This window comes from Balaenoptera ricei, chromosome 11 (genome assembly GCF_028023285.1).
Source record: "Balaenoptera ricei isolate mBalRic1 chromosome 11, mBalRic1.hap2, whole genome shotgun sequence".
NCBI lineage: Eukaryota > Metazoa > Chordata > Mammalia > Artiodactyla > Balaenopteridae > Balaenoptera > Balaenoptera ricei.
In genome coordinates, this window is record NC_082649.1 from 69,521,006 (window position 1) to 69,544,110 (window position 23,105).

At 42.8% G+C, this 23,105-nt stretch overlaps 1 protein-coding gene across 6 annotated transcripts in view; it reads left to right on the forward strand.

Annotated features, from left to right (window-relative positions):
- The window catches only part of DOCK3 (dedicator of cytokinesis 3), a 384,123-nt gene that overhangs the window by 282,359 nt on the left and 78,659 nt on the right, over positions 1 to 23,105 (forward strand). For all 6 annotated transcript variants that reach the window (XM_059939761.1, XM_059939763.1, XM_059939762.1 and 3 more), the window contains 7 exons: positions 5,627 to 5,752; positions 16,115 to 16,239; positions 17,752 to 17,914; positions 18,434 to 18,540; positions 19,123 to 19,294; positions 19,664 to 19,761; positions 22,300 to 22,383. In XM_059939761.1, the coding sequence (XP_059795744.1) occupies positions 5,627 to 5,752; positions 16,115 to 16,239; positions 17,752 to 17,914; positions 18,434 to 18,540; positions 19,123 to 19,294; positions 19,664 to 19,761; positions 22,300 to 22,383 (875 nt within the window). The remainder of the gene's footprint in view (positions 1 to 5,626; positions 5,753 to 16,114; positions 16,240 to 17,751; positions 17,915 to 18,433; positions 18,541 to 19,122; positions 19,295 to 19,663; positions 19,762 to 22,299; positions 22,384 to 23,105) is intronic.

A 23,105-nucleotide genomic window follows, 5' to 3' on the forward strand; every position in this document is an offset into this window, starting at 1 on the left:
AAGTTGGAATTAAGAAATTGCATGAAAAATGGCAGAAGGTAGTGGAACAAAACGGTGAATATATTGTTCAATAAAGTTCTTGGTGAAAATGAAAAATGCGTGTTTGGGACTTCCCTGATGGTCCAGTGGCTAGGTCTCCGTGCTCTTAATTCGGGTGGGAGGGAGGCGGGTTCGAGCCCTGGTCAGGGAACTGGATCCCGCATGGTGCACCTGGGAGTTCGCATGACGCAACTGAAGATCCCACGTGCCAAAATTGGAAGACCCCCCACCCACATGCCGCAACTAAAGATCCACCTGCTGCAACTAAAAGATCCTGCATGTTGCAACTAAAAAATCCCGCATGCTTCAACGAAGATCCCGTGTGCCGCAACTAAGACCGGTGCAGCCAAATAAATAAATTTTTTTTTTTTAAAGGAAAGAAAAGTGTGTCTTTTATTTTTACTTAAAAACCGAAGGAACTTTTTGGCCAACCCAATACCGCTAAATTGTTTCATAACCTCTTTTATATAGCCTTCTTTGTTTTAACTTCCATAGACCTGTTGTAAATAAAAAGTTGCCCTTAAATGACAGTGTAAAGCCACTGCAGGGCATGGCAGTTCCCAAAGTTGTTGAAAAGAACTTTTTTTTTCTTTTTCAGGGTCAACATATATTGAACTAGGAGGGTCCTCAGAGCAGCTCCAAATCAGAGGCTTCAGAGTTTGAGACTTCTCTAAAACTCTGTAGCATGGGGTTCCTCAGGGCCTTTTCCACTGTTTTTAAGTGCCTATTTCCCCTTATATGTGCCTGGATGCCAAGGAGCTACAAGGGGAAGGGAGTTCATATTCCTCACCTAAAACTAGGCTAAAGCAAGAGACAAATCTTGTTTTTAAAATACGGAGAAGTTACTACAATTTGGAAAACTGTTCACACTAATATTTATAGTGTTCTTTGCTTTATTTCCTTATTTTATTTATAAAGAGCTACCCTTGGCTACAAGTTCTTGGGATATGATGTGATTAAAACATGGAGAGGGGCTTTCCTGGTGCACAGTGGTTAAGAACCCACCTGCCAGTGCAGGGGACACGGGTTCGATTCCTGGTCCGGGAAGATCCCACATGCCACAGAGCAACTAAGCCCATGCGCCACAACTACTGAGCCTGCACTCTAGAGCCTGCAAACCACAACTGCTGAACCCGAGTGCCACAACTACTGAGGCCCGCACGCCTAGCGCCCGAGCACCACAATGAAGAGTAGCCCCCGCTCGCCACAACTAGAGGAAGCTCATGCACAGCAACAAAGACCCAACGCAGCCAAAAATAAATAAATAAAATAAATAAATTTTTAAAATAAATAAATTAATTTAAAAAGGTTTTTTTTTTAAAAAAAGAAACAACTAAAGAGCAGTTTCCACCATCACTTCACCAGGTTAAAATGCTGAATTTTGTCTCACTTCCCAGAGTGAGCAAGAGACCATGCCATCTTCAGTGTCCATGATTTTTGTCCAGAACTCACAGACAGTGGCCACTTAAACAGTGTTAGAAAAGCACCCCATCCTCTGTGCTGCGGGCACCATAGACTTCAGAGAGCCTCAGTTAGGGTGGCCGTAGTGAGAGGAGGTCTTCATGCACTTGTGGGAAATCCAGGAGGAGAAATAGGCTGCTTTTCTTTGAAGTGTGTGTCTGACTGCTTCTTGGCAAGGCTTAACTTGGAAGCTGGTTGAGATCTTGGAAATCACGTGCTTCAGCTCCCTCATTAAATAGATGAAGAAACTGAAGCTCAGTGAAATGATTTAGTGGCTTAACCAGGGAGCCCAGGTTTCCATACTGCAGGCCACTGACCTTTCCACTCTATTGTCAAAGCTTCTGAGCATGGGTTTTCCGCTGCTGGACTCCAGGGTCTTCGTGTCAGAGAATTTCATAATTGCTCAAAGAATATTTCAGGTCTTTATTAGTCTCCTTAATTAAAGATACTTCTTTATAAAAAGTTAATTTACTTTACTGTAAACTCTCACCCATCTTTGTTAAACATCGCGAACAGTTCATTGCCTTGGCAGTCTGTTTCAGAAGTCATTAGTGCTTTCCCGTCAAGTCAAATCATACAAAAATGCAGAAGGAGTTGCTATATTGGTTTTTTTTTTTAAGATTTTTTTCGACGTGGACCATTTTTAAAGTCTTTATTGAATTTGTTACAATATTGCTTCTGTTTTATGTTTTGGTTTTTTGGCCGTGAGGCATGTGGGATCTTAGCTCCCCAACCAGGGATTGAACCTGCAGCCCCTGCACTGGAAGGTGGAGTCTTAACCACTGGACCGCCAGGGAAGTCCTGCTATATTGGTTTTGAGTGCTGAGAGTAAATGTGTCATCCAGCAGTAAATCTCTTAGGTGCAGCTTTAATATATGTGGCTCTTCATTTTTGTTATTGGCCTCTTAGATATGTAGCCACAAACCCAACTTCTAGCAAATAAAACAGTTGATGCCGTGGTTTTCTATGTATTTTATTTATTTATTTATTTTTATAAATTTATTTATTTTTGGCTGCGTTGGGTCTTCGTTGCTGCATGCGGGCTTTCTCTAGTTGCAGTGAGCGGGGGCTACTCTTCATTGTGGTGCATGGGCTTCTCATTGTGGTGGCTTCTCTTGTTGCAGAACACGGGCTCTAGGCGTGTGGGCTTCAGTAGTTGTGGCACGCGGGCTTCATTAGTCATGGTTCATGGGCTCTAGAGCGCAGGCTCAGTAGTTGTGGCGCACGGGCTTAGTTGCTCCATGGGATGTGGGATCTTACCGGACCAGGAATCGAACCTGTGTCCCCTGCATTGGCAGGCGGATTCTTAACCACTGCGTCACCCGGGAAGCCCTCTATGTATTTTTATTTTATTTTATTTTATTTAACATCTTTTCTATGTATTTTTAAATGGCTATTAAGTACAGCTTTATTTACAAATCTTGGGCTAAGATTAATTTGCATTATTAATCCTCATCCAGCTCTTCCACGAGGGATGGGGATGGCGAGGGGCCAGGGCCAGATTGCTGGCCCTCCAGTATTCCAAATAGGTGTCAGTTGTGCCCAGTAACTTTTTTATGGGGACAGTGTTTAACTTGAGGTTAAAAAGGCAGTTTTCTTGTGTCAGGCATCAGATTAACAGAGAACTTGTATAGACGTATTTACTTTCAAGTTCTTTGGCTTGAGAGCCAGATGATTGGTAGGTAGAATACCAAGAATTGCTAAAGGACTGGTTGTGTACTGGGTAGGTGAGTGGTCATTTTTCTGAGTTATTCGCGGAAGCTCTTCCGTCCTAAGGACCATGCCTTACCATTATTTGGCATGTGCCTCAATCACTCAGGGTTTCAGAGCCAGAAAAGTGATCCAGAAGTTCTGGGATTCCAGCCCTTACAAAAGGGGATGGAGTTTTCCTCTATTTTCTTATTTCTTACTTGCAGTATTGTTGATTTACAATTTATATTAGTTTCATGTGCACTATGAATCGCTATTTTCATAGCAATTCAGCATTTTTATAGATGATACTCCATTTAAAGTTATTACAAAATAATGGCTGTATTTCCTTGTACTGCACACTATATGCTTATTGCTTATATATTTTATACATAGTAGTTTGTATCTCTTATTCTGAGTGATGGAATTTTTATAGCCTCCATTGGTGGTTTCTTTCATTCTTCATGTGCCTTTTCACTTGCTCTCTTGCATAAACTGAAGCCCTCTTAATTGTCATGTTTGGAAGAGGAGAGCAGCTACTCAGGATCTTTTTGAGTAGCTTGAAAGCTAGATGTGATTCTCCCAGCACCTTCAGCCTACATCCTCACAGGTTGTACTTTGCATATATAGGCCAATTCGATAGCTCAAAAAATGAGGAGATGAAAGGCAGTCAGTGGGTATTGGAATAAATCCTTGCCAATAGAGAATGGTAAGAGTGCACTCACCGATTTTTTTTTCCTTTGCCCTCCATCCACTATCTCAAATTCTGGAAACTGTTTCATTCTTAGCTATCTGCTCCAGGCTAGGCCATCTCCCAAGTCAGTGGATTTTTGTTCACCCAGAGGATGAGATGTAATGATAGCTGTGTAAAGATACTGTAGATAAATGAGCTGAGGTTGTGGGGGAGGGTGAGTACCTCCCCAACTGCTGTCTTCTATAGAAATCAAAGGCCTTCAGCCTTTCAGCCTTTCAGGGTCATAAACTAATTGTAACTGAGTCCATCAAGTGATTAGGCTATAAAAAATTACTTTAGGGTGGCTGAATCTCAAACACTGATTATCTAACCAGAACGCCAACTGGAATATCATATGTCTGCTTTTCAGGGCACTGTGATCCTGGTGTTCATGACACCTGCGACTTCGTATGTGTAATCCCAGGGTTTCTTGAGGGAGATGTGCTTAGCTGAAGCAATGAGATCATCTTGAGGTTCTGTCTGGGCGGCAGTAGAACTGTATTTCCTCCACTGACCCAGCAGTGAGAGTACATATTCCTAGTTCCTAGAATACTTTGACCTGCTAGATACAGTATCTGTGACTCTCCTATCTGACTTCTCTTTCTCCACTTCTCCATCTCCTCTCCCTTCTCCATTCCCAGACTGTTCTTATTCTACATCTCCACTTGTTACTGTTACTGTCTCCATTCTAACCACCACTCTTTTGATTGTCCTGATTATCATAACATCTTCCCTCATTTCTAGATATTCATCTTCTGCTCAACTCCCAAGTTTCCAGATTGACGAGGGTGCTTCCTGCTGACCCATAGATCAGCACCTAAACTCATCCTCCTACCAGCTAATCTCATTCACAGAGTCTCAGAGGCACTCCAAACTCCACCTAGGCTTGACTTCACAGACTTCTAGCCATTGGCTGCAGTGAGGATCCTGGAGGGCAGGAGAGGAGAGTGATTTCCAGGAGACTGTTTCTTTGTGCAAAACTCCTAAGGTACAAGTAATGAGCAAAAGCCAGATCACTTTAGGGGACATTGCACATTCTCCCACGTTCTGAATAAAGCCCCTGGGATCATCTGGAGGATCTGAAACTCTTACAGTCTGAAGCAAGGCTCAGTTAGCCCCACAAAATATCCCTTCTTTTCCTTGCAGTGCATTGGTTCCCTGAAGGGAGAATGTGATGTCTGCTCTGCTGCCCTCTGTACAAGCCATTGCAAGGTTGAACCAGAAAATTGCATCCCGCACTTTGGCATAAAACACAGCATCTCTTAACTTAGTCGTTTCCAACTGGTGGGACACCCTCACACAAGGTCTTCTTCGGCTACACTTGTTTCTAGTCTGCCATTGTTTCTATAGAGTTCTCTGGGTTCCTAAACGTACAGTTTATGTGAATCAACCCTCTCATTCAATATTCACTAAGACCCAGTCAGGCCCTGGGCTGGATGCTGGGGAACAAAGAGGAAGGCAACTTAATCTCCCAGACCTCAGTTTGTGTTTAATAGAATAGTTCTCTGGATTTTTGAGATTATCTTGACTTAGATTCTTTTAGCTTTCTAGCATGTTTCTTCAGAATAATGTATACTTTCTGCATCAAAACTTTTCTCAAGAAAAATGCTGAATTTTGCACATTTTTGTCTGAAAAAATGTGACTCTGTGTTTTCTAGGGTAGAAGTGTGATACTGAGTTTAAAAAATGTTTTTGTTTTTGCAGGTCTTATCATTTCTCTGCAGCTTCTTCGTGGAGACATGGAACAGATTAGGAGAGAAAATCCTATGGTATTTAATAGGGGATTGGCAATTACAAGAAAATTGGGATTTCCTGATGTCATCATGCCAGGTAGGCAGAACTTCTTGGGGCTGGGGTGGGAGAAGGGTTAGGAGGGTTGAGTCCAGTGCTCCCCTTGTGAGCAGGTGGTGAACTATGCTGTGGAGGAGCCCTGCAGCCATTAAAAGCCTCTACAGCCAAAGTCAGGTTGCTGACTGCAGTCTGCAGCCAGTGGCTCCTTTGACTCTTGTTGGCATTTGTTCTTTTCCAGAAGCCCCCGCATATGTTCACCAGTGCAGCACAGCAATCCAGCAGATGAACTTTTTTGTCTCCTATGGAGACCGGATGGTAGGAATCAATACAGAACTTCTCATGGGGATGCCTTTTTATACTCTTCTCTTCAATTACATTTCCTAGAAGAGAATCCCCTCATAGGAACATCCTCTTTAAGGAAAATAGTGCCTGTAGTGTCAATGAATCCCAGTTCATGTAGGAATAGCAGATATATTTGTATCAGAAAAATGAATCATAATGAAAATACCATAATGTATAAGAAAAATGGGTCAGGCGAATGGTATAAGTTAGGCACTGTGAATAGTACTATCTGGCCAGTTTCTCAGAAATTGTCTAACTCCTTTCATCTAATTCCTGATGGAGAGCCAGGGCAGAAAGTGGGAATGCATTGACTCTCAAGTGTGGTTCCAGCAGGTCAATCTCAAGTTCATGCTTCCTGGTCAGGGGGATGCAGGCCAAGCTAGAGAAGTGGATCCAAACAGGCCATCAGAACCAAGGGGGCTGTAGGGAGTGAGGGAAGGGTAGAGGCATGGCTCCGATGGATGGCAGGTGGTCTGATAACCAGAGAAGATGGGAACAAAGAGAGGGAAAGGAGAACAAGCAAATTGCTGTTTGTCTGGATGAATTATGGGAGGAGTAGCCCTACCTTTTCCAATGAGGTTTTTTTTTTTTCAGTGATGTGATTTTATTTTATTTTATTTTTTTAACATCTTTATTGGAGTAGAATTGCTTTATAATGGTGTGTTAGTTTCTGCTTTATAACAAAGTGAATCAGCTATACATATATATATATCCCCATATCTCCTCCCTCTTGCGTCTCCCTCCCACCCTCCCTGAGTTTTAATGTTCTGCTGAAAGTTTATTTGCCTTTGTTTAAAAGAGCCAAGCCAGGCTAGACTAAACTGATTGTGACCACTCTAAATATCACCTATTTGGAGTTCCTCCTGGTGCTGTAAAATCCTCTTGGTGGAAATATTTGCCAGCACATACCCAGAGGAGAGTATGGCCTGAGTATAGAGAAGGCCTGTGTGATGGATTCCAGCTGCCCTCCAACTTCCCACATTATGCCCAGACTTGTTTTCTGTTGCCTTCGTTCTCTCTCCATAGACACTGTGAATGCAGAACAAGCTGCTGTGACAGCCTTCGTCTCCTGCTCATGCACACAGGAGGGTCTTTTGTATGGGAGTCCTAGGCCATTTAATCAATTCCTAATCAATTCTGTGTTTATCTTTAAATACTTAGGAGACTTCATGCTTATGAAAGGCCCCCATCTGACTATTGTAGAGGTGATGTCCTCCACAGGATGTTTCTCCCATCCTTTCCCCACACGTTCCTCAGCCCTCTATGGCCCTGGTAATCAGGAAAAGAAGAGCCCAGGCATAGTCCCTGACCTCTTGGCAACATGTCACTGAAGAAATAGTTAGTGGTTACCAAAATTGTTCTGGTGATCTTATTTTAATTAGGTATCTGGGCTCATGATGTAGAGTCATATATTCTAAAAGATGTACTTAAAGTTCTTTCTCTCTTTTAAGAACTTGTTTGTCTGAGATTTGGACATTTCCTTCCTCTTAGCCTTCACACAGTCACAGAATCAAAACAAAGTGAGCAGAGACTAGAAAGGAGCAAGCTTCAGTCAAAAATTTTTAAGCAAACTTTAATTTCTGGAGTTGCAGTATCCAAACCTCATCTATGGAAAGAGATTTTTCTGTGGAGCACTCTGCATCTCTGTATCATTGGCACACAGGTTTATAAAGGATTTCTGAGAATGTTAGACATGACCATGGAAATAAGCAGTATCAGTATCATTGGCGAGGCAAGCTGAGTTTAAGGGGACTTTCCCTCCTTTGGGCAGCTAAGAGATCATCATATGATTTGCCCTATAAGGCAGAGACACCGGCAATCCTGGGATGTCCAAACTGGGGCTGCGAGTGTGCTCTTCGCTGGGTTGTCTGCCCTTGAAGTACTGAGTGCTGGAGCTGAAAGTAAGGATTGATTCACAGGCAGGAAGCAGTCCTTTATGCATCTATCCTCTCCTTTACCTTTCTTCCCCCTGAGGAAAGAATTTTTTTGCATAGATAGCCACTCTCAGGACTGTGCACTAACAACTGACAGCCCTCTTAATGCACCCCAAGATATCATCAGAGTAGGTTTGCCATCCTTGGGCAAGAGGATAGGGCAAGCCCTGAAGGTCCTGCTGGAGCAGCAGGAAAAGTGTGCAGCAGTGTCTTAAATTGTGGTCAACCTGTCTTGGGAAACCATGTCTGTGGCAAGAAGTCCCTAAGTGAGGTCACCCCTCCTCCTGCAGCTGGTCCACTCATCACCTGTGGAAATATTGTACCTGGGCTGCAGCAATCCCTCAGCCCTCATGGTCCTGGTGTGACCGAGTTAAAAGAGGTTGCGACTTCTTGATGCATGGTCATATGGGAAATGAACAAGGAAATAAATTATGTTAGTAACTGTGAGCATTTCAACACTTAAGTCTGAGAAATTAGAGTAAATGGGAAAATTAGAATTATTCATATACTGTGGTTCTTATTTTGAAACTACCAGCATTTGGCAGAAACCACCAGATACTCATTTGGAGAGGTCCTTTTTGTCAGATGGCCCAGATAGGTCCTTGTCAAAGCATACTGAGAGAGCTTTCAGCTCTGAGTTTCAGCATTTAGACAAGTTCTAACCACAGCAGTATCTAACATACCATTTCGAAAAAGGTCTTTCTGATGGTCTCCTATTGCTTTCCATGAGTGTGTACACGTACACCATGTGACTGGTGTGAACAGGAGATGTTCACACTGGGGTGAACAATACTGGGGTGGGGTGTCATTTACATTATTAATCCTACTCTTTGCCACAGCTGAGGCCCTGACTACACAGCCATCCAGCTGTGCTCATGACCCACAGTGCTGAGCAGGAGGCAAGACTGCCATTGCTGGTGTTCTGGGAGGTCACAGAGAAGGCACATCAACCCAGGAAACGTCAACCAAGATTATAGAAGAATAAACATATACGGGAATTTAAACCTTACTTTGAAACTGAGCACTTAACAGACTTTTGTTGGTTTATCACCATATTTCTATGGGTATTTCCTCCTTCCCTCCAAACTCATTTTAGTTGCGTACGAAAGCTAATAACTCTATAGCACACTTTTACTCCTTTCTTAGATTTTTTTCAAGAAACTGGAGAGGAAATATTGGGGCAGGGCAGGTGTTTCAGGTGAATGAGGTGAATGTTGAAGTCAACATTGTTTTCTGTGACTGACTTGTCAGCATTAGCCAAAATAAAACTTTAAAGAAAACTGTCTGCCAAAAGACTGTAAACTGAAAGGAATGATTTAAAACCACTTGCTCAAGAATGGTCTGTACCCTTCTCCAGGCCACATCTAAGCCAGCAGAGATGTGCCACCAGCTTCTGTGCAGTTCTCTAACTGTTAGCTTTCCTGGAGAGTCTGTTCCCTGGAGTCAGTAGGAATACAGAGCTCTGTCATGCCTCTGTGGGAAATAAATATTTTAACTTGTTTTCTAAACCTTGAATTTTTAAGGTTATCATTTACTGTGGGCGTTATGGGCCAAGTTTCATGTTAGTTAAATGAGCTTCTCACTTGTCAGAAGAAATCTGCCCTTTGATTTAGTATGTTCTAGCTGATGGCCAAGTTTTTCCTAAAGCAGTAGTTCTCTAACTTTAGTATGTATCAGAATCACCTGCAGTGCTTGGAAAAACAGATTGCTAAGCCTAACCCAAGAGTTTCTGAGACGGTAGGATTGGGGTGGGACCTGAGAATTTGTATCCCTCACAGGCTCTCAAGTGACGGTGATGCTGCTGGTTGCGGACCCCCTTTGAGAACTATGCCCTAGAGAGTACTCTGCTTTAGGGATGCTTTGCCCTTCCCTGAGTCAGACCTGGCACAAGCTCCTCTCTGGGTTGCCCTGACCTTGCCCTAATTTAGAAGGCAGCTATGCTGGCATGGCAGCCCTCTAGGGGGCCCCCTGACTCTTGCCCTTGTGCTCAAAAATACACTCTGTCCTTTGCTTTGACCCCTGATAAAAAGTGCATGCTTCATCACCAACCTGCAAGTGATGTTTTTTTTTCTCTTTTCCTGTTTGTCTTAATTGTTCTTGTTTCTCTCTGTGCTGTCCCCTCATTCTTGCCCCTTTCTTTCTGGTGCAGAGGTGAAGATAGTTGGGTGTAAGTTCCTGCTTTTGTGTGTCCTGTCTGCTTTTGCCTGCTTTGTTTCCATCTTCATTTGTTTCATGGGAATGTTATGTTGCAATACTGGGGTGGGTTGTCATTTACATTATTAATCCTTCATCAGCCTCACCTTTTGGGATAACTGACAAGACATGAGAGAAGCTACCAGCCCAGCCTAGAGACTGTGTATTACTTAGGGTGTTCATTAAGATCAGAGAAAACTAAGGACATGTTGGAATGTTTAGAAAACCTTAAAAAGCCCTAGGTGAATAGATACAGGAAAGGATTTTTATGAGACGGATGAGCTACTCCCATTGAAAAGAAAATGAGTAGCGCTTATCCCAAGCTACAAAGAATCAGAAAGGCAGAAAGCTGCTCTTTTCAGCTCTGCTGGACACATCTCATGACTTTTGAAAGAGACGCGACTTTTGAAAGAAAAGCTCTTCTCAGCAGAGTGATGAAAGTATTTACCACAAGTAGATTCATAGGACTGTGGTCAGTCTGAGTGTCAAATGAAGCTTTGGCAGTATCTCTAAGGGAGGGTTTAGGAATAATCACATCTGATCCCACAACAGGTTGGAAGATCATCACATCCCTGATCCAAGAAAGGAATAATTGTACACAGTGATGTCACACTATGCCCATTCCTGTCATCCTGTTAGAGCAGAGAACATCACTGACTTTGTAGCAAAAGAAACCAGAAGTGTTGACACTGAAGACATGGTTAGAAAAATAAGGAACCTGTCTTTCCTGGATACTAAAGAAATCCTCCCGAGAGTCTTTTTTTAGTCTCTTCCTCAGAATAAGAATTACTACAACATAAAGCATTGGTCATGTGGTCTGAAAGTATCCATATTAAATGGTAGTTAACATCTCCACATCTCCATGAATGCTGTCAGGAGACTCCTATTCTGCCAAGAGACAGAATTGGCACCATCCCAAGCAGGCTGCTGTGTCTGCTGGGAGAAAGTTAGTTCTAGTTTTACATGGTCTTAAGGGAAAGAAAGCACTATCCACAGAAGCTCTTCCTAATCCTATCTAGAATTAGACAAGGTCTAAATAATGTAGTATTTAATACTGTTATCCTTGAACCTAGAGCCTCCACACATGTGGTGTGAGTAATTTATACAGAAGGAACATGAGTATCATAAAGAATCCAAGCAAGTCTTAGTGCCCAGGGACTTCCCTGGTGGCACAGTGGTTTAGAATCCGCCTGCCAGTGCAGGGGACACGGGTTCGAGCCCTGGTCCGGGAAGATCCCACATGCCACGGAGCAGCTGAGCCCGTGCTCCACAGCTACTGAGCCTGCACTCTAGAGCCTGCGAACCACAACTACTGAAGCCCGCGAGCTGCAACTACTGAAGCCCGTGCTCCACAACAAGAGAAGCCACCGCAATGAGAAGCCTGCACACCGCAACGAAGAGTAGTCCCCACTCACCACAACTAGAGAAAGCCCACACGCAGCAATGAAGACCCAACGCAGCCATATTTATTTATTTATTTATTTATTTATTTATTTATTTATTTAATAAAAGACTTAGTGCCCAAACCTGTGTAGGCTGTCCTGGACCATTTCTCCTGGCATAGAATTCTACACAAGCTGGAACTATGTGGCCCCAAAACTTCAAGTAAGGCTGGGAGTGTCTGGCAAGAGATTATCTTGCTAACAGATGCTCTGGTGCCTGAGCTGGACCTTGAAGATTCTGAAACCTCTATGGAGACTGCTTTCAGAAGAGACCTACAAACACGTTTTGAGCTGTTTCTCCAAAGTCATGCTAGGATTCAGGTCTTTGGATGATGAGACCTGGCCACTGAAGCATGCACTTTTCTCTCTGCTGGATGCAGCTCTGTCACAGTGCTCCCCAGCCCTCTGAGATTACTGGTGGCTGAAAAGCACTGTTTCCTTCTAAGACCTATCACTCTCTAAGGACCCCAGAATGTTTCACGCCAATCCCTGACGTAATAAGGTGGCCTCAAGTTCATTACCTTGCTCCTTCCCAGCAGCTGTTTATTGTAGACTTCTAGGAATCTGGATTTTTGATGTGTAGTTGCAGCGTAGTGATGCTGCTCTTGACACTTGAACACTCCAATTCAGGTATCAGCAAACTATAGCCCATAGGCCAAATCCAGCAGCCTGTTTTTGTACTACCTACCAGCTAAGAATGGTTTTTTACATTTTGAAAGGGTTATGAAAACAAAGAACATGTGACAGAGACCTATGTGACCTACAAAGCCTAAGATACTTACTATCTGACCTCTTAGAGAAAAAGTTTGCCAACCTCTGCCTACTCTTAAGTCCCTAGTTCTCTGACATGCAGCTATACCAACAGCTGTCACTGGCTGCTGTGTGAAACTGTGAAAGGGACAAAGATTATTTATTCTGAAGCCCTCTTACAAGAACAACCTCATTCATTCATCTTCCCATTCAAGAAACTCTGTTGCATGTCAACTGAGCACTAAGCATTCAGAGATGTAAGGCATTGCTGATGCTGTTAGAGGCTCTGCCAACCTTAGGAAGCAGAGGACACCTAACAAATGGAGTCAGGGCTGCCCTCAACAATACACACTCCCAGTCCCCGTGGAAAAGCCTCCCCCTTCCATACCCGTCCCAGCATTCCTCCATGCTGCCTAAGAGGTGCCCAGTCCCCCACGCTCAGCCAGACTTCACTAGTATCTTCCCAGCAGACCCCCACTTTATAGTCCCCTGATGTTAAACCCTGGAGAGCATCAGAATTACCTGATGATTTTTTTAAAATACAAGTACACAAGCCCACCCAAGACCCACTAGAATCTCAAAGGGTGAATATTAGAAATCTAATTTTAACAAGCTCCCTACGTGATTCAAACACAGTCAGCCAGGCAATGGTCTTCAGACTAACCACAGAAACCACTGTTCAGGACTTCTCTTTCCCATTCTCATGATAAGGTGCCTGTCCTCATCCCTCTCTTGGTAATATTTCTTGGCCATTGGTGCTAAAGTTTACATGAGCCTCCTGGAGACAGTACCTTAACCCAGAGGCATGATTCCACTTGTAGGCTTTGCGAACATGTAACATACAATAAGGATAAGGATAGCTGAAGAGCAGGGACCCTGGGAAGCTCTGTGTAAGGTAGGCCTGGGTCATTACATTCTGGAGCTTTTCACATTTGTTTCTTCTAGTTCCTTGAGAATTAGTGGAGAGCTCAATTTAAATGATCCTCCAGAGAGCTTTTGACAAGAAGGCCCCAGCACCATTAACTATTAAAAAGTGCTGCTTTCAAAACTGAGGCCATAATTTGCAAAATTGCAACCCGTAAGGCAGCCTGATACCTATTCTGACTGAGAACAACGTTGGTCTAGGCAGGTCTGTTCTCTAAATAAAGAGCAAAGATCTGATGAAATCTAGCTGCTTCAGTGTGTAACCCAGAAGGTACAGTTGCTTGTACTTATAAATTTTCTCAGCTAAACGATCACCAAAGCATTCTGTTTAAATAGAAAATTTTAAAAGAGTGAAAACTGTAGGAATATCTAGCTCAGTCCTTCCATTTGAAATTGGCATTTTGGTTTAAAATACCCTGGAGGAGCTGCCCAGAAGCTATGAGCTCACTCTATAAAACCAAAACAGACCAAATTCTGTCATTATCAATCTCCAAGACAATACCCAATTTAGTATTAGTATTTTATATCATATATTGCTAGGAAAAGTTTGAAATGTGCCATTTAAGGACATACTTATTATAATATGGTTAACTTTTGTATAGAGCCACAGAAATTTATATGTTTGTACAAGCCAGACTACTATTCCTGGTAGCCAACATCTGCTTTTAAAAGTCACGTGAATTATCTTGAGAATAACTGCCAGAGAGTGCTGATTTATACCACGGTGATTTTAAACAAAGCACCTATTCTTTAGATATTAAAAGTCTCTAGACTATTCACTTTATGCCAAATTGTCCTAGAAATTGAATAATTACTTAAATTTCATAGAAAAGCTAATGTGTAACTAAAAGGCTTTTATCAGGAGAAAGCTCTGAGATGTCTGTTCCAGTTGTTAAAAATTTAAGGTGTAACCAACTCTGATTTATCCCATTATAATGGCAATAACCCATAGTAAAGTTCCCAGTTAATTTTGAATTTTACTTTCAGGGCTGATTTTATTCAGCCTCTGTCCTGACGGTAGCAAACTGATGAATTTGAGTTTTCCTTCTCCTTCTGCTAGTCTTCCCCACCCTACCTACACACCTGAGTGCTATTTTAATGACTTGCTAGGAGGGCCCAAGCAGGGATGTCCAAAAAGAGGAAGATTAAAGTGTCAAACTCATCAGAATTCAAAGTAGAGGTTCTGCTCAACCCAGGAGGAAAGTCTATATGGACTGCAAGGATGGACACCCTGAAGTCTGTCCCACCTACCCAGCAGTTGCATTTGTGTGTGATTTTCAAGAACACATTTTCCTGTTCCCTTCATGGTAGCCTCAGGGCTATTTGTTTGGGGAAATAGCTTTCACGCATTAGAGAAAGTTCTCTGCGCTGTCAGAGAATAATTGTTTCTCAGGGACTGCTCTTCCCCACTTGGGTCAAAGTGCTTTGAGAGTATTATGTGACCAAATAACCATGATTGCACTCCTATGGTAGGAAGGCGACCTGAAGAATAGAAGGTCTGGTCATGAAGACCCCCAAAGCCCAAGATAGATGCCAGTCCTGGTCTATCACTGTTTCACGTGTAAGAGACACTCGGACACTTCCACAGTTAGAGAGGTGGGCAGTGCAGAAAAGGAGCCGTCAGTCATCATGTATCTGACCAAACCAGAAAGCTCAGTTGCTAACCAAAAACAAAGACTTATGTCATTGTGATTCCAAGTAATGAACAGATTTAGTTGTGCCAGTTTTTCTAAAAACTGAAGGAGAAAAAATTTCTGGCTTCTGAATTGGCTTGCTTTGCAAGTTAATTAATTGTTCCATTAACTTTTAGTTGATTTCTTCAGGCTGCTAACACATCTTCACTTTGGCCTTACCTGGTTTCCTTTGTCATTTTCTTCCTTTGAAGATTTTTTTTCCCACAGCCTTTACTATTTTTTTGAAAGTCAAAAGCCCTTCTTTAGTTTGTGTTGAGTAAAATTCGTCATTTTATGGGTTTAGAAGCTTAGAGCAGCCTAAATAAGCTCCTTTTATGCATGAACAGACAATTCCATCCCCCCTAAAAAAAGGCATTTGAGACTTAGGTCATTTCAGACTTGCAGTTTGAGCTACTGCTGCCCAGTCTCAAGCAGCAGGTATGGGCTGCATGGGCTAGAGTCAGAGCAGGCAGAAGCAACAAGAGCACAACAGACTGTCGCCCCAGTCCTTTGGCACCTGTGCTTTTGGAGAGTCATCTGCTCCCAGAGCACTTGCTACAAAAAGAAGAAAAACTGACAGTCCAGTGACCTCTGCCTGACACTCCAGCAGGGAATGGGATTTGGAGGTAAGCCTCCAGAAGGAAGAAGTAGTTTATCCTCTAGTCAGACTCAGAAGGATTGAGGGTTGCAAAAAGAAAACCAAGAAAAAAAAAGAGAAACGACTTTTTTTTTTTTTTTTTTTTTTTTGAGGGAAAGGAGAAGGAATTAGTAGTTACGACATAGACATGATTAAAATAAGTGTTATTCTTGTTGATTCTAAAATCTTTCCTCTCTGGGGGGCTTAGATTACAGCTATTCTCCTGGAGGGGAGAGAGACTGAGCAGGCACCTGCAGTCTGCCTTTTCCCACCCTAGACAAGCTGTGGTGAACACCTTTAAGATTCAGACTTAGAGAGCACATGACTAACCAACCTGAGTACTGCTGCACTGATATTGGTAGAATGTCCATTGTTATTAACCAAGCTTGGAATGCCCTGAGCACCCACCTGAACCCTGGAGGATCCAGATGCTAGCCTTGTCCTCCATGCGCATGGGGCAGAGTGGCTTCTGCGGTCATGAAGACATGATATTTCTTTCCCCACAGGTGATATCCGCAATGACCTGTACCTAACCCTGGAGAAGGGGGACTTCGAGAGAGGGGGAAAGAGTGTACAGAAGAATATTGAAGTGACCATGTATGTGCTTTACGCAGATGGAGAAATCTTGAAGGTAAAGTTTGCCAGTCAGTTTGGAATGGAGGCTAATCCTGTAATAATTTTAGTGCTTCTGTGGACTTTGTCCAGAGACCCATCCTCTTCAGGAAGAGCTGAACTCAAATCACCCCATATGCATTCTTCTCCGCCTTAGCTTTTCTTCAAGGAAACTCTGCAGTATGCTCTGATAATGACTTGCAGTGTCATACAGCCTTTTTAGAAATTCTTCCTAGTGTCTGACCTGAATCCTTTCTGTTCTAATTTAGACCTATTCCCTCTAGTTCTGTCCTACATGTTACTTTTTCAGCCACCTGTCTAGCATCGAGCTGCCTAGTTTTGGTAACTGTTATTAGGTCCCACGCTTTTTGTTCCTTGAGCTAATACAGAAAGTTATATTTTCCCTTTAGTAAAGAGTGGAACTTAGGTACCCACTTGCTGTTACCAAGTTATGTGGCAAGGAACAGCAGACTCAGGCCCTAAAAGATGATTTCCAGCCAGTGCAGTACAAGGATCCTCTGTCACTCTTCATTAAAAAAGAAGACCTGGAGTGCTGTTTTTCTACTGTCATTATGTCAGTTTTTCCCTCAGTCTAGTCCCTGGCAAATAAAAAGGCATTATTTGCATGTCACTTGGTAGAAGGCAAATCACTCTTTTACAGACCTTGCTTCTGTGTGTTGACAACAGCCTTATGAGGTAGGCAGACCAGGAGTGATCGTCCATATTTTACAGAAGGAAAAAGGTAAAGTTAGTCAGAATCATCTCCCAAACCTAGAAAGAAATGGAGGGTAATGTTGAAATGGTGGTAGAAACAATGATTTGTGTGTCATTTTAAAAACCCACCTCAAGGACTAAGGCATGTTCATTGTTTGTATGAATAATGCTAAGGTCAGCAGAGCTGTCAGCTGTTCACACCACCCTGTGTGGACAAGGAGCTGCTCCTGATTGTACTGTCCGCAGCTTCCTGGGGGGCCTGGGACTGGATTTTCACAGCAACATTTGGGAACTGGGGTCAAGTTAAATCTGGTCTACCTTGTTTATATCCAAGGACAGTCAGCCATGGGCAACCTAAAATGCCAGTGCAACATTAGGCCAAAGATTAGAAAACAAGCTCCACTTTATTATTATTTAATTAATTTTTTAAATATAATTTTATTATTATTTAATTATTCTTCTGATCTGGAAAGTGCCATATAGGGTTGACTTCTCCTATGAATTCGTTGTTTCCTTTCTTAATGAGGATGAAGAGCCTACCTTAGTGATTCAGGTGCACCACTCAGCTTCCCTCAAGTTTTTTAAGCAATGTGTGTGGTTACCTCTGCCCCAAGGAAAACAAGGAGCATTGTGACTGCTCATTCCTTATACCATCTAGACAGTTGTTTCCAAAAGTACTGAATTTAAGTCATCTTATAGATTTGGCCTGATAGGAAAATGAGACCTGCATAAAGGAGAAAATGAAATGTCCTAGTGACACGGAAATCCAAGGGATCCCTCCAGGAAGATGGCACCTTACTTTGCTTCTCTCTTCCAGGATTGCATCAGCTTGGGTTCAGGAGAGCCGAATAGGAGTTCCTACCACTCCTTCGTCCTCTACCACAGTAATAGTCCTCGCTGGGGAGAAATTATCAAATTGCCCATCCCCATTGACCGGTTCCGGGGCTCCCACCTGCGCTTCGAGTTCAGACACTGTTCCAGTGAGTGAGACTTCTCTCCACATTCCTTTGAAGATATGAATATAACTCTTTCCTCTCTGGAACAGAAGTAAGAGAGTTCTTACTATTGGGGGAAGAAAATTAGGAGTTGTGTACTCAGAGATGGGATATCATCAGAGGCTGTCCTTTGGACAGTGATTCAGAAACATGGGATCTGGTGTTGGCCTGTTGTAGTGTCAGACCTGGATGCTGGATAATTGCCAGTGTCATTCCTCTTTGGGGGTTTCCTTTGTATGTATTAAACTCCTTCTTAAAGAGCCCCTGGTTTATCAAGACTAGCAATTTAGTTTCTATTTGAGTCTAGGTTGCCTATGTACCTTGGGATATGAATGGAAACTCAGTCTAGTACATTTCTCATCATTCTTGCCGTCAGGTTGCTACCTAATTAATGAACAAAGTAAGGGACAAAGAAGTAAAGAGCATCGGTGATAAGCCAAAAGGGAATTGCTGTTAAAAAGCAAAGTGTGAGGCAAAACAACTAATGCTTGGCTCTGATTGCAGCAAAGGACAAAGGGGAAAAGAAACTCTTTGGCTTTGCATTCTCACCCCTGATGCGGGACGACGGCACCACCCTCTCAGATGATATCCACGAGCTCTATGTGTACAAGGTACAGAGCCTGGCTGTCTCTCACCCTGCTGAGACCACTCTCACACATGGTTCTCAGTTAGGTGGTTTTCACTGAGCGGGCCAGAGGATCCAGGGTAATGCGCTGGTTGAGACAGCAGGACAGCTGTGGGCAGTCTTTTGTCTTCTAAATGAGGTGAGCTTCCTCCCATAAGTAATGCCAGCAGGGCCTTTGTTTTCCACCTCCCACTCCACTAGTCATGGAAATCTATTACCAACCCCTCTGTGCTTTTATGGCCTTGGCTTGTTCATTCGGAGACCTGCTATTTGAGATTGGGGTTCTGTCAGCTGTCACAGCATAGCTGGCACTCAAGGTTGCCTGCATACCAGGTAGAGGCCACGAGCCCCGCCATGTTCTCTTTAAAAGGCAGGTGAGCCATTCTGGGGAAAGAAATGAAAAGCACTTTTAAAGTGCTTAGAAAGCACTCTTCTAAGAGGACCTGAGGTCCAAGGTCCAGCCTCAGGAAGATGAGAGTAAACATCAACTCAGAAATCCCCTGGGACCTGATTTTTTACAAGTGGCATGGTTCAAGAAACGTTCTGTATTCTCTACTTTTGCCTATAGTGTGATGAGAATAGCACATTTAACAACCATGCTCTGTACCTGGGCCTGCCCTGCTGCAAAGAGGACTATAACGGCTGCCCTAACATCCCCTCCAGCCTCATCTTCCAACGCAGCACCAAAGAGTCTTTCTTCATTTCCACACAGCTCTCCTCCACCAAACTCACCCAGAATGGTAGGTGATGGTGCCTGCAGTGTGGTGCCCTCCACTGTTCTCACTTGCTGGTTCATGTTGCTGATACATGTTAAAAGAGACAAATTATTGCTTTTTCATGCCACAGTGAGGGAATTCTTTTCATTTGAAATTGAAGGAATCATTTGGCAATAGCAGCCTATGAGATTTTCCATGGTTTTAGCAGCTCCTGAGTGACATTCAGACTTTACAGATGTGTCTTTAGCCTTTATCTCAGCACTCCAGAGGCTGTTATACTGCTCGTAGCTATTTCTGTCCTTCTAGGTCTCACCTGTCCTTGGCAGGGAGAGTCTGGGCTTTGCTTGTCCATAACATAGCCAGGGTTCACCGTCTTTTGGGCTTGCTTCCTAGTGGACCTCCTTGCTCTGCTGAAATGGAAGGCCTTTCCAGACCGGATCATGGACATCCTAGGGCGGCTGCGGCATGTCAGTGGGGAGGAAATTGTTAAGGTATGGCTTCACACAATTCACACATGCTATCTGAGCAAGAATCTGGGCAGAAGGCCTCACTTCCCCTTGATTTCTGCCAGTAAGCCTCTAAGACCATTTCTCGAGGTTTATAATTAGGTGAGTAGAAAGAAAGGTATTTTTCTTTCTTAACTTCTTTTTTTAAAGTAGGTATCACATCAGGTTTATTACCTTTTAGAAACTACCTTTAAGTTTTAAGCCCTATTTTCTGTCTTGTTTTTCTTCCTAGAAAGCAAACTGGTAATTAAAGGGCAGTGATAAAAACACCCTCTCAGAAACAATCCCAGTGTGTGCTGCTGCCCACATGCCTTAGGTCTCCTCTCCCTCTCTCTTCCCTTACTTTGTAAACCTTTACCACAAATCCAGCCTGATGTCTTCTTGGCTCTACTCTCTTGATTATCTACAGGAACTCTGAATACTCTCCATTAACTGTAACTTGATTTTGCCCAGTCTCTCACTAGAGTCCGTAATAGGGGACTTTTCCTTACTCCCTTCCTCAATTGCTTTTTCAAGTACTTTTGTGACATTTCCTATCTAATGGCCTGAGCAGGCTGACAGCAACACTACCAGACCCCAGTTGTTTTCCATAGGGCTTCTCCACAGTGTGTAGAAACCAGGTGTTTGCCCACCTGACTTTAGCTCAAGAAAACTCCCAGGCACTTCCTGATGGTGAAAGCCCAGTAGGTGGATTCTGCACAATGGACTGAACTCAACTGAGGAAAATGGAAGTGCTTTTGGTGATCAGCAAGGGCAATGGAATGTAGGATAGAGATTAAATGTCAAGAAGGCAACTTGTCTATCAGTGAGCATTCTTGGCTCTATCATTGCAAGTCTCAAATCTATTAGCATTGCACTGTCTGTACTTTCATTTTACAGCTCCGTTGACTCAATAATACACAACATGGTGTCTCCAAACGAGGAATAATTTTAAAGTCTGTGTATGGCTTTGTACTTTTATGAAGTCTTGTATGAATTTTGTGTTAATCAATTGATCAGAGTATCATAAATTTTTAAAAGAACTCTTTATACAAACAAGCTAATACTAGTTTTTGAAACTTAAGATAAATGCCCTTATACTCAGGGCATTTTTTTCCTTCTAAACATATGAAAAATTTAACCAGTAAAACAGACCAGGTATTAAGAAAAGTCTGTGATCTTTTTAAGGCTGAGTTGTTACATTCCCGACAAAAGAACATCCTACCAGCATTTCTGGTTTTAGCATCAGTATTTGTCTCAAGCCAGCCAGAGAGAATTAAAGAGATTATGCTAGCATTTTAATTAATTTTTACTTTTTATTGTAAGATTTCAAACATACCAAAAAAAGTTGACAGAATAGAATAAATAACTGTACATGTACCTATCCTATCAGTTACCCCTGACTGTCATCAGCCCATGGTCAGTCCTGCCCATAACTCCTTATCCATGCCTTCTACCTTATATTGTTTTGAAATAAGTTGTAAACATTATATCATTAAATTGCATTTTGACCAACAGAATATTAGATTTGATTTTTAAAGACTGGGAGCATCTGTGAGTATTTATTATTCTCTCTTGGTTTTTGCATCTTAGAAAGGAAAAGGCACGTGCTCAAAAAAAAAATGGTGACTCCAGATATTTTACCCTCTTTGACAGCCCTCATCAGCTGCATTCTCCCTTCTCCTGGGATACTAATTTCTAGACCAAAGAATAGTTTCTGTAGTTAAGGCCTAGCTTGCCACAGCCTCATCCAAATGTCCTCTACAGAGTTAGGCCATAGAGGAGAACAAGGGACTATCAAATTTTGGGGGACCCAGGAAAGTAAGCCCTTTTTCTCAAAATGGATTTGGCATCAGAATCACTTAGATTGGGACTTCCCTGGTGGCACAGTGATTAAGAATCCACCTGCCAATGCAGGGGACACAGGTTCGAGCCCTGGTCCGGGAAGATCCCACATGCCATGGAACAACTAAGCCTGTGAGCTACAACTCCTGAGCCTGAGCTCTAGAGCCTGTGAGCCACAACTACTGAAGCCCGCACGCCTAGAGCCTGTGCTCCACAACAGGAGAAGCCACTGCAATGAGAAGCCCGCGCACCGCAACAAGGAGTAGCCCCCATTCACTGCAACTAGAGAAAGCCTGCGCATAGCAACGAAGGCCCAATGCAGCCAATAAATAAATAAATAAACTTATAAAAAAAAAAAATCACTTAGATTGTCTTCATTTCAAAATTACTGTTCTACCTGGATGTCCTACGTTTTTTAAGTAATTGCTCTTTCCTTATAAGTTTAGCACTTACCCAATAGGAAGAGCCTCTTTAGGTCTCTCTTAGGGCCCTTTGGGCTGTAAGCAAACACCCCCACGTCCACCTAGTTATTTCTTGGCTAGGTGGAGGTGGGGTACTAGGTTATTTTTAAGTGGTGGTTTGAGATCTTAGGAGATCTTTGACTTCGTTTACTGGGAAATAAATTCATTGGTGTATGGAAGTTTGACCATGTGTCCAAGGTCCGAAGACCTGAGCCCTCTGATTTTTATGCTGTTGCAGTTTCTACAGGACATCTTAGATACGCTGTTTGTGATTTTGGATGATAATACAGAGAAATATGGCCTGTTGGTGTTTCAGTCTTTGGTAAGTCTCACCCTTCCTGATTTTTATTAATTATTCCTGTCACACATTTTTTAAAAATCTAAGGAAAGCAATTTATTAGAGTGAGTCAGCACAAGATGTAGATGTTTCCAATAGAAAAGGAACTGAGGAGTGTCACCCAAGGAAGACCAACAATCACCCTACCAGGCAGAGCCCTACAAGATCAAATCTGGACTTCAACTTTGTAGTTTTGATACTCAGTCTCACCACTGTTACAGGGTTTCCTAGCCCCTGAAATAGTGACCTACACGAACAAAAGGCCCAGAGACTAATATAGGAAACAAGACAGCCTGTTTTTCCACTTACAAAAGTAGGATACAACCACCAGGAAAAGCAGAGACTCACTTGTGCTGGTGGAGCATCACACTCTCTCCCTCTATGCAGTTGTTTGGGAACCAGAGTCTCAGAAGGTTGCTTAGTGTGAAAGGACAGTGATTTGGATGTTTAGTGCATTTTGTTGAATATATCCAGTCCTACAGGAGGGCTGTATGTTCAAGGAGAACCAGATACTCTGAGTCTACCTGATAGATGAGGAGCAGAGGCAAGAGTTAGAATGGTACTTGCAAAGTTTGCTTCTCTGGCTTTTCTTCTTCCTTGTTTCCCTGGCCAGCCGACCCTGTTTCCGAAGGGTGCAGCCTTTCATAGGCTGGTTTGGCTTAGAGGACAATATTTTTCTCTCTCTCTTTTCCAAGTTTTTTGAGACA